General features: G+C 40.1%; 2 protein-coding genes across 17 annotated transcripts in view; one reads left to right on the top strand and one right to left on the bottom strand.

Annotated features, from left to right (window-relative positions):
• The window catches only part of kif1a.L (kinesin family member 1A L homeolog), a 103353-nt gene extending 100291 nt beyond the window's left edge, over window positions 1-3062 (bottom strand). For all 15 annotated transcript variants that reach the window (XM_041563419.1, XM_041563425.1, XM_041563420.1 and 12 more), the window contains exon 1: window positions 2944-3062. The gene's annotated coding sequence lies outside the window, so the exon portion shown is untranslated. The remainder of the gene's footprint in view (window positions 1-2943) is intronic.
• Window positions 1-12867, top strand: part of XB5950266.L (allantoinase, mitochondrial-like L homeolog) — a 34154-nt gene that overhangs the window by 9906 nt on the left and 11381 nt on the right. Inside the window, exons 1-5 of one of the 2 annotated variants that reach the window (XM_018261911.2) lie at window positions 8194-8306; window positions 9881-10038; window positions 10596-10747; window positions 11750-11864; window positions 12509-12655. In XM_018261911.2, coding sequence (XP_018117400.1) covers window positions 9886-10038; window positions 10596-10747; window positions 11750-11864; window positions 12509-12655 — 567 coding nt within the window. In that variant the 5' untranslated portion in view covers window positions 8194-8306; window positions 9881-9885. Of the gene's footprint in view, window positions 1-8193; window positions 8307-9880; window positions 10039-10595; window positions 10748-11749; window positions 11865-12508; window positions 12656-12867 lie in introns of those variants that run through there. The other variant, XM_018261910.2, reaches the window with a different exon arrangement.

Genomic DNA, 12867 nt, shown 5'->3' with positions numbered 1-12867 from the left:
CTAGCCTTGGAGGTTATGCTGGAAACAGGTCTGATACAGAAGCCCATGTGTACACAATAGAAGGAAAGAAATGCTGTGTTTCTTTTAACAGAGGACACAGAGCAGCGTTACTTTGAGGGTTTACTGGTGTATTTATATAGACCTTTCTAATAAAGCTTACTTAATTTTAACTTTTCCTTCTCCTTTAAGGAAAACAGCTATTATAGTCTGGGGGTGTCTAACATTTTGGCACCCTTTAGTGAATAGGGCTTTGCTTGTCCTTTAATAAGGGTACACAGTCCCTTAATATTTTCAGTAGTTTTAAAATTATTTGCAAATGTAACTGCAATGGAAACAATGTAGCAGAAGACAGCCTTGCATGTTTCATTACAGATCTGTCAATCAGCTACACTGAACCACAAGGACATAGGATAGAAAGGGACATGCAGCTCTCAGCAGCAGTTATAGTTACAAATCATATAGTCTCATAAATATCCATTGAAAATGTGCAATTAAGGTATTTTGGGAAACTGCTTGTAATTACAAGGCTTAAAGGGATACCGTCATGGAAAAACATGTTTTTTCCAAAACAGTTAATAGTGCTGCTCCACCAGAATTCTGCACTGAAATCAATTTCTCAAGACAGCAAACACATTTTTTAATTTTCAATTTTAAGATCTGACATGGGGCTAGGCATTTTGTCAGTTTTCCAGCTGCCCTAGTCATGTGACTTGTGCCTGCACTTTAGGATGGAACTACTTTCTGGCAGGCTGTTATTTCTCCTACTTCAGTGGGACTTGGCTTTTACTGTTTAGTGCTTTGCTTCCAGGCAGCTGTTATCTTGTGTTAGGGACCTGCTATCTCCTTACCTTCCCATTGTTCTGTTGTTAGGCTGGGGGGGGGGGAGGGGGGTGATATCACTCCAACTTGCAGTACAGCAGTAAAGAGTGATTGAAGTTTATCCCAGCACAAGTCACATAACTGGAGGCAGCTGGGAAACTGACAATATGTCTAGCCCCATGTCAGATTTCAAAATTGAATATAACAAAATCTGTTTGCTCTTTTGAAAAATGGATTTCAGTGCAGAATTCTGCTGGAGCTGCACTATTAACTGATGTTTTTTGAAAACAACATGTTTTCCCATGACAGTATCCCTTTAAGGCAACATTTTATTTTTGGGATTATGTCTCTGCCAAGACAGATAAGCTATAATTGGTCCATTCTTACTATCAAATCTAATGTTTCACTTACAGGGTGCTTATATGAACAAACAAGGACACTGGTCTGGTAATATTCCTAAAAGAGCCCATATTCCCTGGATCTCATCACCGAAAAGAAACTGGGGAAAAATTATTTCCCCTCGCCAAACGTCATAGAATTATATGAAATGTTAGAGTACGCTGGTGTCTACTCAAGGACGATGATATATTTGTTCCAAATTTGAATGCTCTACCATACACACTCTGCTTAGCCTTATCATCATTCAACGGTGCTGTCATGCCACGTTAGGTGCCCATCAGCTGGTTACCTCTCAGATTCAGTGGGTGCAGATAGATTCACTGGGTTGATGCAGCCATAATAGATGTTTCAGTTAAGCAATCTGTCCTCATTTACAAAATCAAATCATTACAGAACACATAAAAAGACTGCAGTATACCACTGTTTATAGCTGTTCTCTATTCAGGCCAGCATAGAGGCTACATTAAAGAGCATTCTGGAAAGGCTGGTAGAGAACTGCTTCCTTCTCCTTGCTAGAATGGGAGCCATCACTAAACTGGCAATCTGTATAAAATGGCCATCCATAACTACTAAGTACCTGCTGCGGAGGATGACCCCTCCCTGTGCTGCTGTGTAAACCAATTATTTACAGAAATAAGAAGAGTCAGCGCAATGGGTGTAGCCAGAAGGATTGGTGTTTGCAGTGTCATAGCGAAAGAAGGCCCCTAATCCCCCCACCATCCAAACACATGTTATGTCTGTCTCCATTACACTGTGTGCCCAGCTGTGACGTGTCTATGTACGGTTATTACAGTGAATAACACAACGATTAAGGGCGATGACACAAAGTAATATAATTTGGGCATTTACGTCACAACATCTTCACAGACGAAATCATACACCACCATCAATCATGATAGACCATCCAGGACCAAGCCAATACTAACCATACCTCAATCTGCCCCATCAAATGACAATTCAGAAAAGGAAAGTGTAACCTTGAGCCCCCAGCTGAACAACAACTAGCAGCATCAATGGCTGTCTGGGGATGCTGGGAAATGCTGCTCCATTACCGCTGGAAGGCCACAGGTTGGACATGGTAAATTATGTGTTGAAATTAAACTAATATATATATACCCAAGGATGGGAACACATAGACTGCAGTATAGAAAACATGCAATACATAAAGGTACTCACATTATTATACTGGATATAGTGAAATATATGCACACCCAGCTATATCCATTATGTTTGTATCCCCATCCCATGTCCATTAATGTTATCAAGCTGAGCAGTGCAGCACATAATGGGTTAAAGAGTGGTACAGGAATGTCCCATGGGAGGAAGAAAAGGAGGGGGGAGAGGGAAAAAGCAAGAGCAAGGGAGGGCAGCAGAGGAAGAGGAGAAAAATAAGGAATAGGGAGGGGAGGTGGAGACATAGATGAGGAAAGGAAGGGAGTAAGGTGAGATGGATGGAGAGAAAATAAGAAGACATTATTTTTACAGGACATTAAATTATAGGATTATTATAGTACAGTGGAAGAGCAGAGGATCCACACTGGGCTGGCTGCACTATAAAACAGCATAGGGATGCAGAAAATGAATGGGGAGTGGAAGGTTGAAATGAAAGGCACAAGGATAGAAAAACAATGTTGAAATCAATTAGTAAAGACGCCTAGAAGTCGCCGGAGGATGGGGGGCCGGTAAGGAAAGATAAAGGACACGGGAGAAGCGACAGGGCGGTACCTGGATTGGCGATGCTCTCACTGGCTTCCTGTGCGCTGGGACATTAAAGCTGTTACTGCTTCTTCTGGCCTGTCACTGCCAATCCCAGTCTGATGCCTCCGCCGCTCCTATTGCTGCTGTGTCACAGCTCCCGGGTGCTCTGCTGGGCTTCTGTCCTCTGTCTCCTGTTTGTCCCTCCGATCCCCTGCCCTGCCTGTCGCTGCTGGTTGGCTGGAGCTGACTGAGTGGGGAGGAGGAGGGACGGTGGGGCTGCTGAGACTCACATATACACAGGGATGGGGAGAGGGACGGGGCGGAGGGAGAGCAGGTGGGGAGAGAGGAGGGTTCGGCCGCTGCTGGTGCTGAGGAGGGAGCAGTGACGTTAGTGCAGAGACTGCTAATGCCTCATCACTGCACCATCACTGGGAGACAGGCAGCAGCAATGGGAGAGACTGCTGAGAGTGGAGAGACGGAGCTCGAGGCGGGCACATCACACAGACAGATTGATATATATACAGATATATAGTGGACAGGTGTAGGAGGCACACACACATACCCCCATGGATTGTCAGACATATAGCAGGGTATTTAAAATAATACTGGTGTCCATATTCACAATATGTTCTTGTACTGGCTGATTGCAAATGGGAACTGTAAACAGATTTAGCTATAGGGAGACAGAAAAACAGACATTAGTTAGTCATCTATATATTGTCTATCTATTTATCTGCCTATCTGTTACTAATCAATAATCTATCTATCTAGTATCTATCTATCTGCTTGTCTGTCTCGTGTTATCTAATTTATCATCTATAAATCTACTTGTCTGTCTATTTGTATCTAATCTATCATCTATCTATCGGCCTGTCTGTCTATCTTTAGCTAATATTCTATCTATTTATCATCTATCTATCTCTCTGTCTATCTATCTATCTATAATGTATCTATCATCTATTTATCATCCATCTATCTGTCTGTCTGTCTGTCTGTCTGTCTGTCTGTCTATCTATCTATCTATCATCTATCTATCAATCATCTGTCTATCTATCTATCTATCTATCTATCTATCTATCTATCTATCTATCTATCTATCTATCTATCTATCATCTATCTCTCTCTCTCTCTCTCTCTCTCTCTCTCTCTATCTATCTATCTATCTATCTATCGATCTATAATCTATCTATCATCTATTTACCATCTATCTATCTGTCTATCTATCATCTGTCTGTCTCTCTATCTATCTATCTATCTATCTATCTATCTATCTATCTATCTATCTATCATTCTATCATCTATTTGTCTGTCTATTTGTCTCTCTATCTAGTATCTATCTATATTTATCTAATTTATTATCTATCTTTATGTCTGACTGTCTATCTGTATCTAATCTATCATCTATCTTTTGTCTGTTTATCTATCTATCTTTTAACCTTCACTATGTATGCTTATCTAACTTTCGGTTTATTTACCCCTCTGTACATTATCTATTGAGTAATTGTCTGTTTAGCCACAACATCCAGTAAGCAACCAACTCAGTCTAGAGAGGCATCTATAATCAGACAGTGTAAGGGTGCTGTGGAGAGAAATTGCCTCAATCCTGTAACCAGGGGCCTATACAATACATGAAGATGACTCTGTGACTGTGATCGAGAATCAGTTTCAATATATTTTTATGAAGAATTTCCAAGGTTGAGGGAATGCTGAAATTGTTCTTGGGCCCAGTAACTTCTGTTTATGCTGTGCCTGCAACTCCTAGTTCTGCACAAAATTCCAGCTACAAAATAAGTCAACCCATGGGCTTCCTGCAGACCGCAAGTCAAGTAGTGATACTGGGCCAAAAAAAGAAAGATTCACATTAAGATGTATCTTAAACCATGAAAAAATGGAGAAGTTCTCTAAGACCACGTTGATCAAATAAAGATTCTAATTAAGATAATATAATAAAGATTTTTGTAAATGTTTGTCTCATTGAGTCTACATTTGAGGACAAAGAAATAAATATTATTGATAATATTATTAGAAAAGAAAGAAATGAAAGTAACAATGTATTATGTGCATTCATAGAGTATACTAAAGAGAACTAAAGAACATGGGGTCCACCAGGGGCCAAAAACCCAATGTGTTGCAGATCCACCCTAATTCTTTTTTAAGCTTTAGTTCTCCTTTAAAGGCCTGAACCCTAAAAAGAAATATGGCTAGAAATGTCATATATTATATACTGAACGTAATGCACTAGTCTAAGGGTTCAAAATCTCTATACAAGTAATGATTCAGGCCTTCAAAATTGTACACGGAGTCACCATCTTGGATTTTGTTGACAATGGCACTGTACATGCTCAGTGTGCTCTGGGCTGCTGTTAAAATGCTAATCTTAGGGGGTTTTACAAAAAGCAGAAAATGAGGTTCACATGTCAGAGAAGCTGATGCTACAGGACTGACCATTTAATTATCATGCAGACTACACTGGTTTTTGAGCTGCCATGTAATGTGAATTTGAAATATTTACTAATCAGCCTTGCATTTTGACATTTATTTTATTTATACAGTATATTGTAAGTTGGTCTTTAAGCTGGGTACCTTGGGCTGGTACAGATAAAAATAATATGGAGCATTGCTAGGCCACTTCTCTGTTACGCTTTAGTTCTCTTTTAAGTCACTCTACTATTAGAAGAAAACTATGCAGTACATGATGTATTACTGGGCAATAATGGCTTAAAAACCCATTCTATATTGGAAAGAAATGGGATAATCCCTGCCTACAAAGCAAGCAAAGTGTAGCATTCCGCAAACTTCTTGTACAGAACACGTATAACAAACACACTGCATGGGCCATTTACTATAGGTGATTGTGTTACACAAACTGGTTTAACTGCACCTGTGCTCATTTTTGCAAATGCAACCTCAAGTGCAAAGTGCAAAATTATGTGTATTTAAATGTACTTAAATTTAAAGGTACTTGTAACTATACATGTACACACAAGGAAACCATGGGTTTAATAAATGCCTTGAGGAGGTTACTTTTTTTTTGTTGCCAGATCTTTGCTTTATGGGATTGTTATGGTGACTCTTGGGTCATGGATGAAGGAAGCAGCACCAATCCCGTAAGTGGGGATCCTGTTTGTCCAAAGCACAGAGCTGAAGTGCGATCATGGGAAGCGCAGTGGAGAAGGTTTACTTCCCTAACTGAATTGTATCTATTATTCTATTTCTAAAATGGGACACATCACTGAGCTAGACATAAAACCCTCCCCATGTGAGTTTAGCATAAAAAGCACTTCAACTTGCTAAACAAAAAGCAGTGTCTGCATTACTAAATTGCTGACGACTAAATGCCCCCATACACAGGCCGATAAAAGCTGCCGACAGACCGAGTCAGCAGATTATTGGCCCATGTGTGGGGCCATGATCCGACGGGTTTCCCTGATCGATAGCTGGCCAAAAGTCAGGCAGATCTCGATTGGGTAGGTTAAAAAATCCAGTCGGATTGCGGCCACGTCTGTGCGTCTATGCGGTCCCGCGATCCGACCGCCCGTATTGGATTCATTATGATCCTATCGTTGGGGCCTAGGGCCCACAATCGGATCAGCCCGATATCACCCACTTCAATGTGGGTATATTGGGGAGAGATCCGCTCGTTTAGCAACATCGCCAAACAAGCAGATCTCTACGTCTATGGCCACCTTAAGGATGCATGCTATTTAGCAGGTGTCCACTTTTAGACTGGAATTCTGAAAAAAAACACTCTCTCGTGGCAGCAATTGTCTCTCTTGCAGGCTTGCCACATCCTTTCATCTCTGCTACCACATGGCTTTCATTATAATCTCAGTTAAAAAGCCAAGAGGGAACAGCCTAGTAGCCCATGGGGCAAAGTATGAGGGTATAGGGAATCTATAACCCTGTTGAGGGCTGAGACAATGGTGTATTATCACAGGGGTGGGGACGCGGCTCCAGAATTTGGGATGGAACTGTGGTTGGACATTGGTTGGGTGGGATCATGGAAGAGCAGGGGTTGGAGTGGTGGCCCATATTGACAGCACAGCCCAGGGCTGTACCCTCCTGTGGACTAATGCTAACTGGATGCTAACTGGCACCTACAAAGTTAACCAGTTGCTCTGGCAGAGGGAAGTTGCAATGAGTCTGAAGTGACTCATATCCTGTAATATACTTCTCATGGAAGCACCAATAAATGATATAGTATAAATAAAGATGCTTAATTGAATTCCGGCTATAGCACAAAACAGGACATATGTTACTTTGCCAGAAAGAAAATAGAAATAGTCACATTCTGTGCTGATTGGTTAGGAAAGGTTATATATAGGTTACATAGGGCCAGATAGATGTCTCGTTTTTCTTTTCTGTGTATTAGACAACCAAGACATCTTATCTTTCCTCCCTGCTATGGGGTATTTCAATTTGTCAGATTCTGGGGTGGCTAATACTGGGACCCAATGGATAGGTTAAGAGAAGAGTTAATAGGTAGCTGGCAAGTCTAGCACCTCATATATAGGTATACACCCAAAGTGGATTTGGTTGGGAAGGAGTTTGGTACCAGGTTATGGCCCAAGGATTTATTGTCAGTTAATATGGCTATTAGAGTTACAGGTATGAGGTTCGTTATCTGGAAACCTGTTATCCAGAAAGATCTGAATTACCTGAAGATCAGCTCCCATAGACTCCATCTTAAACAAATAATTAATATTTTTCAAACCAAATTCTTTTTTTTCTCTGTAATAATAAAACAGTACCTTATTCCTGATCCCAACTAAGATAATATAAATCCTTAATGGAGACAAAACAATCTTATTTGGTTTATTTGATGTTTAAAATGTTTTTTTTAATAGACTTAAGGTATGAAGATCCAAATTACAGAAAGATTTCCTGGGAAAAAAACAGGTCCCTAACATTCTGGATAACCCCATAATTGTATAGGGTTAGCTAAGAGTTAAATGTTTGTTATACAAACAATCACATCTATTTCACTATGCTTCTGCTGATCTTTACATTGGATATCTTATTTAATACAATATGGATGAATTAGAGGTTGGGGTTAGATATGAGCTGGGATAATTTTTCTGCTGCTGCCCATGTTAAAGATCTCTCAGAATAAAAGCTCCCTTAATACTGTGTATATTATCACTGTGCATATATAATAATTATATAATCATTTACATAACTCTCTACATATCATGGTCTTAGCCCTCCTATGGGCGAGGTGAATTATTAACTTTCACAGAGACAGTCCATTGGCACGCTGTGCCTCGACAATGTTCATAGGGTCAGTCCTTAAGAACAGCAAACACATCAGCTGTAGTGGCCAGAGAGCAAAGATTACAGGGAGACCGAGGAGCAAAGAATACCAGTGGAAGAAATCAGACATTTGAAAGGTAAGGGATTAACATGATAGACAGATTTGACAATTTACCTGAACAGGTACATTTTACAGCCATATCAAGATAGGGCATATCAATAATGCTCAGTATATAAAGGGAACAGGCAAGCTACTCCATGTTTGGTCTTTGTGAGGCAGATAACCAGTGCACAAATAATCCCCCAGCATAATCTGTGCACTAATTATATACCTTGCAAGAACCAAACATGGCACAGTTTATTAATTTCCTGTTTATCTTAAAAAACAACAAAAAAGAACAGGCAAGAAGTATTTTCAGCACAACCCTTATTTATTGCACTCAAGCTGAATCAGGAGTAAATTGACTCTTTAAGGGCTATTCCACATGGGGAGATAGCGACGCGTTTGCGGTCGCGGCGACAAAGCGCCGCGACAGTCGCCGCGACCGGCGCAGGCGACAGTTTTGTATGGGCGCCTATGTAAAAACGCCTGTGCTAACCACACGAGGCGATGCGCTTTTCAACAGTCGCCTGAAAATGCCTCGCCAGGCTTTTTCAGGCGACTGTTGAAAAGCGCATCGCCTCGTGTGGTTAGCACAGGCGTTTTTACATAGGCGCCCATACAAAACTGTCGCCTGCGCCGGTCGCGGCGACTGTCGCGGCGCTTTGTCGCCGCGACCGCAAACGTGTCGCTATCTCCCCGTGTGGACTAGCCCTAAACCAGTGATCCCCAACCTGTAGCTCGTGAGCAACATGTTGCTCACCAACCTCTTGGATGTTGCCCTCAGTGGCCTCAAAGCAGGTGCTTATTTTTGAATTCCTGGCTTAGAGGCAAGTTTTGGTTGCATAAAAAACAGATGTACTGCCAACCAGTGCCTCCTGTAGACTGCCAGTGCTACCAAATAGCCAATTACAGTCCTTATTTGACACAAGCATTTTTCATGCTTGTGTTGCTATCCAACTCTTTTTACATCTGAATGTTGCTCATGGGTGAAAAAGGTTGGGGACCAGCTGGTCAGCCAGTGACCTTTAAGGCATTCCGATTTCCCATCCCATGAGTTTGTTGGGTTGGGTGGCAAACGTATGGTTATGCATTGGATTTTTTGTGTTGGAACGGGACCTGTTATCCAGAATGTTCTTTTGATCACAATACCATGCTACTAACTCTCCTTCCTAGTTTAGCCTTAAGGCTAGTAAAACTTGTAAACATTATATATATATATATATATATATATATATATATATATATATATATATATATATATATATATATATACAGAAAAAATTCAGTGAGCCAGAGCATCACATGACTTACTGCTGCTGGCAAATGCATAATAACCCTTTTAGAATACAGGTATGGGGCACGTTAATCAGAATGCTCAGGACCTGGAGTTTACTGGATAACTGATCTTTCCACAATCTAGATTTTCATACCTTGTCTGCTAGATAATCATGTAAACAACAAATAAACCCAATAAATGCTTAAAATGCTGTGTAAAATGTTGGTGTTATTTTTCTAAAAGGATGATAAAAATAATAGGACCTTAATGTGCTATAGCTGAAGTGAATATAATTACATTATGCAGTGATTTCTTTTTTTTTTTGCGTGAAGACATTATGGAGGTACCAGTGGGGTCAAAGATCAGCATTATTAGGAGCAGAAGAGTAATAACTGGCAACACGATTTCTCCAGCTGATATAATCATCAAAGATGGCAAGATCATGGGCATCCAGCCATGGGGCAAGCAGACCGTAACCATGGGATCACAGGTAACACAGCAGGCTGTAGGATGGCCTTATCTACCTGAAACTTCTACCATTATGAAAAAGCACAATGGTGCAAAAAAAAAAGATTGGAAAACTAGGGATGTCACCCTGAGGCTTTACTAGGCTTGTCTTGGTAGATAGGCACTATAGGGACACTACCATAAGAGCAATACCACAAAAGGTATTTTTTCACATTATTAACAATTACTTGCTTTTCATAAGCTTACAATGTAAGTTAATTGGAAAATCTGGGGGATTTGGCACCACACGATCATGCTGCTTAAACACACAGTATCGTTATAGAGTTAAAAATGTCGTTACCCATCTCAAATTCATTCAACTTTTTGTTGCAGTGTTATTAATTATCTCTAATGATCTGTGCTCACATAAGGATGGATTGTGTATAACCCTATTGGTTCAATTCTACTGATGGTAAATCAGGCAAGTTTGCAATGCACCCGAGTTATAAATGGCAAAACTAGACTTCTCCTTAAATCTATGCCAGACACCAGCATATGAACTGTGGTGAAGGCAACTTAAGTTTACATTTCTTCTTAAAGTTTCTAGATGCTGGTGACCGTGTGGTCATGCCTGGAGTTATTGACCCTCATGTTCATGTCAATGAGCCTGGGCGCACTGACTGGGAGGGCTACTTTACCGCCACAAGAGCTGCAGCTGCAGGAGGCATTACAACAATTGTAGACATGCCATTGTAAGTATAAAATTGCCGTAGAGATAATGTATGTTTTCTCTGCCAAATAACTGCACATTTTTTTTCCTGTAAAACTTTAAAAACTGGAGTTAGCTAAAAATTCTCATTACCAAACCCTCATTTTGTGTCTGGGCAGCTTGGGTTACAGTGTTCATATTGTACCTTGCCATGGGATTGCAAATTTGCAATTGGCTCTTTGGACCAAAAATGATATTGGCCATTTGTTTTTTAGGAGGTCATCAGCCCCCTTTTACTAGTGTGTCAGGTCCAATATCTTAGATAGTACCTTCTATCAGTCCATGTAAGATATGTGAACAGTTTATACTTATTTAAGCCCTATAGTTGACATTGAAATATTATTCACACATGTGCGGGTCAACAAAAATTGAAGCCACTCCCAACCTGCACCCAACACGAACCCGGCCAGTATCTCCATTTAGAGACCCACGCCAAAGCGAAAGCCAGCAGCTCAATCCGAACCCGCCCGTTACCCACAAAATTTGTGTGGAAGTCTGCCCGAACCGCCTGACTCATGAGTATATGGCCAGCCCACATATCACTAATTCATCCCAACTTCAGCTGGAACCCAACAAGTGATGTAGTGGTAGGGTATTGTTAAATATGATCTCTCCACAACAAACCAGAAGCTATCCAGTATTTAAAAAAAATGGAGGAACCAGAGGAGCAGAACTATGCTGCAGTTTTCATTAATTTGTAATGCACCACACTACATGTTTTGGATGAGCTTGCACTTTATCAAGTGTACATTACCCCATCCAACATACTACTTTTTCATGTTTCTGTATCCTTTCCCCAAGTTTAGAGGAGAAATGTTGGACCAAAAAAGGGAACCTTGAATAAAAGTCTGAAAACCTGAGCCACGTTCCTATAGTTTTAAAAAAGAAATATGTCCATGCCCAACCAAGGACCCTACAATGTTTTATTTGGACACTGAATCTCTTCAAGGATTAAGGCATATTTCTCTGCATATTATTTTTTTAGAAACTGCCTGCCACCAACTACCTCTGTGAGTAATTTTCACACCAAACTGAAGGCTGCAAAGGGACAGTGCTTTGTAGATGTTGCATTTTGGGGAGGAGTCATTCCTGGTAACCAGGTAAGAAACAGACTAATGAAAACAGTTGCATGGAGCACTGACGGTCACAGAGAAATTTGTAGGCAGATATACATACTGTATATATATACAAAATATATAATATATTAAATATAATTTAAAATAATATAATTTAAAATAACCTGTTTTAACTTCTAGATACATGGCATGTGAATTTTTACTCACACCATACAATTTGTTATTTTCTACTGACAAACTACTAGTGAACACCATTCTTTACAAGGTCATTATTCAAATGATCTTTACAAATGCAAAGGGGAATAGAGATTCAACTGGACGCAAAATCAAATCTTTATTTTCAGACTTGTTCGAGATAACTGAAGGAATTCTAAATCATATGGTTAAGATTTGTTATGGCTAAGCACAAAACATTTAAATCCTTGATATTGTATTGATAAAAGCAACATTTCAGTGTATTGAAAAAAATTATTTAGAACAGAATTAACGGTTTATATCTGTTGATGCTTTAAACATTATTCTTATGCTTACTTATGACCATTGCCCTTATGTAGGATTGCTTTTATTAGCAATGTGTGATCTTTGGAGAGTTCTAAATATGTAATGTTTTAATAATCATATCTTACTGAAGTTATATGTTATTGTACTTGTGTTTACTTGATCAACAGCTGGAGCTGGTGCCAATGTTGCATGCTGGTGTAGCTGGATTTAAGTGTTTTCTCATATCCAGTGGAGTGCCTGAGTTCCCTCACGTTAGCCTTATGGATCTGCATTCAGCAATGTCAGAGCTGCAGGGAACCAACAGTGTTCTTCTGGTGAGTGGCATTTAAGGCGTGCCTCTGAAGAATTTTCTTGATGCTAGTCTCCCTGTATTCCTGTGAGATATGGGGAACTACATTGTGGGGATTACTCAGTGGGGGATTCGTACTGTTCTGAGAAAAGTGTGGTCAAGAAATTGATATCCTTGAGAAAGTGTTTTGTTTCAAATCGCCATATATCTAGTGTTGGAGTAGCCCATATTACTAGC

Source organism: Xenopus laevis, chromosome 5L (genome assembly GCF_017654675.1).
Source record: "Xenopus laevis strain J_2021 chromosome 5L, Xenopus_laevis_v10.1, whole genome shotgun sequence".
In the NCBI taxonomy this organism is placed as follows: Eukaryota; Metazoa; Chordata; class Amphibia; order Anura; family Pipidae; genus Xenopus; species Xenopus laevis.
This window is presented reverse-complemented; position numbering and strand designations above follow the sequence as displayed.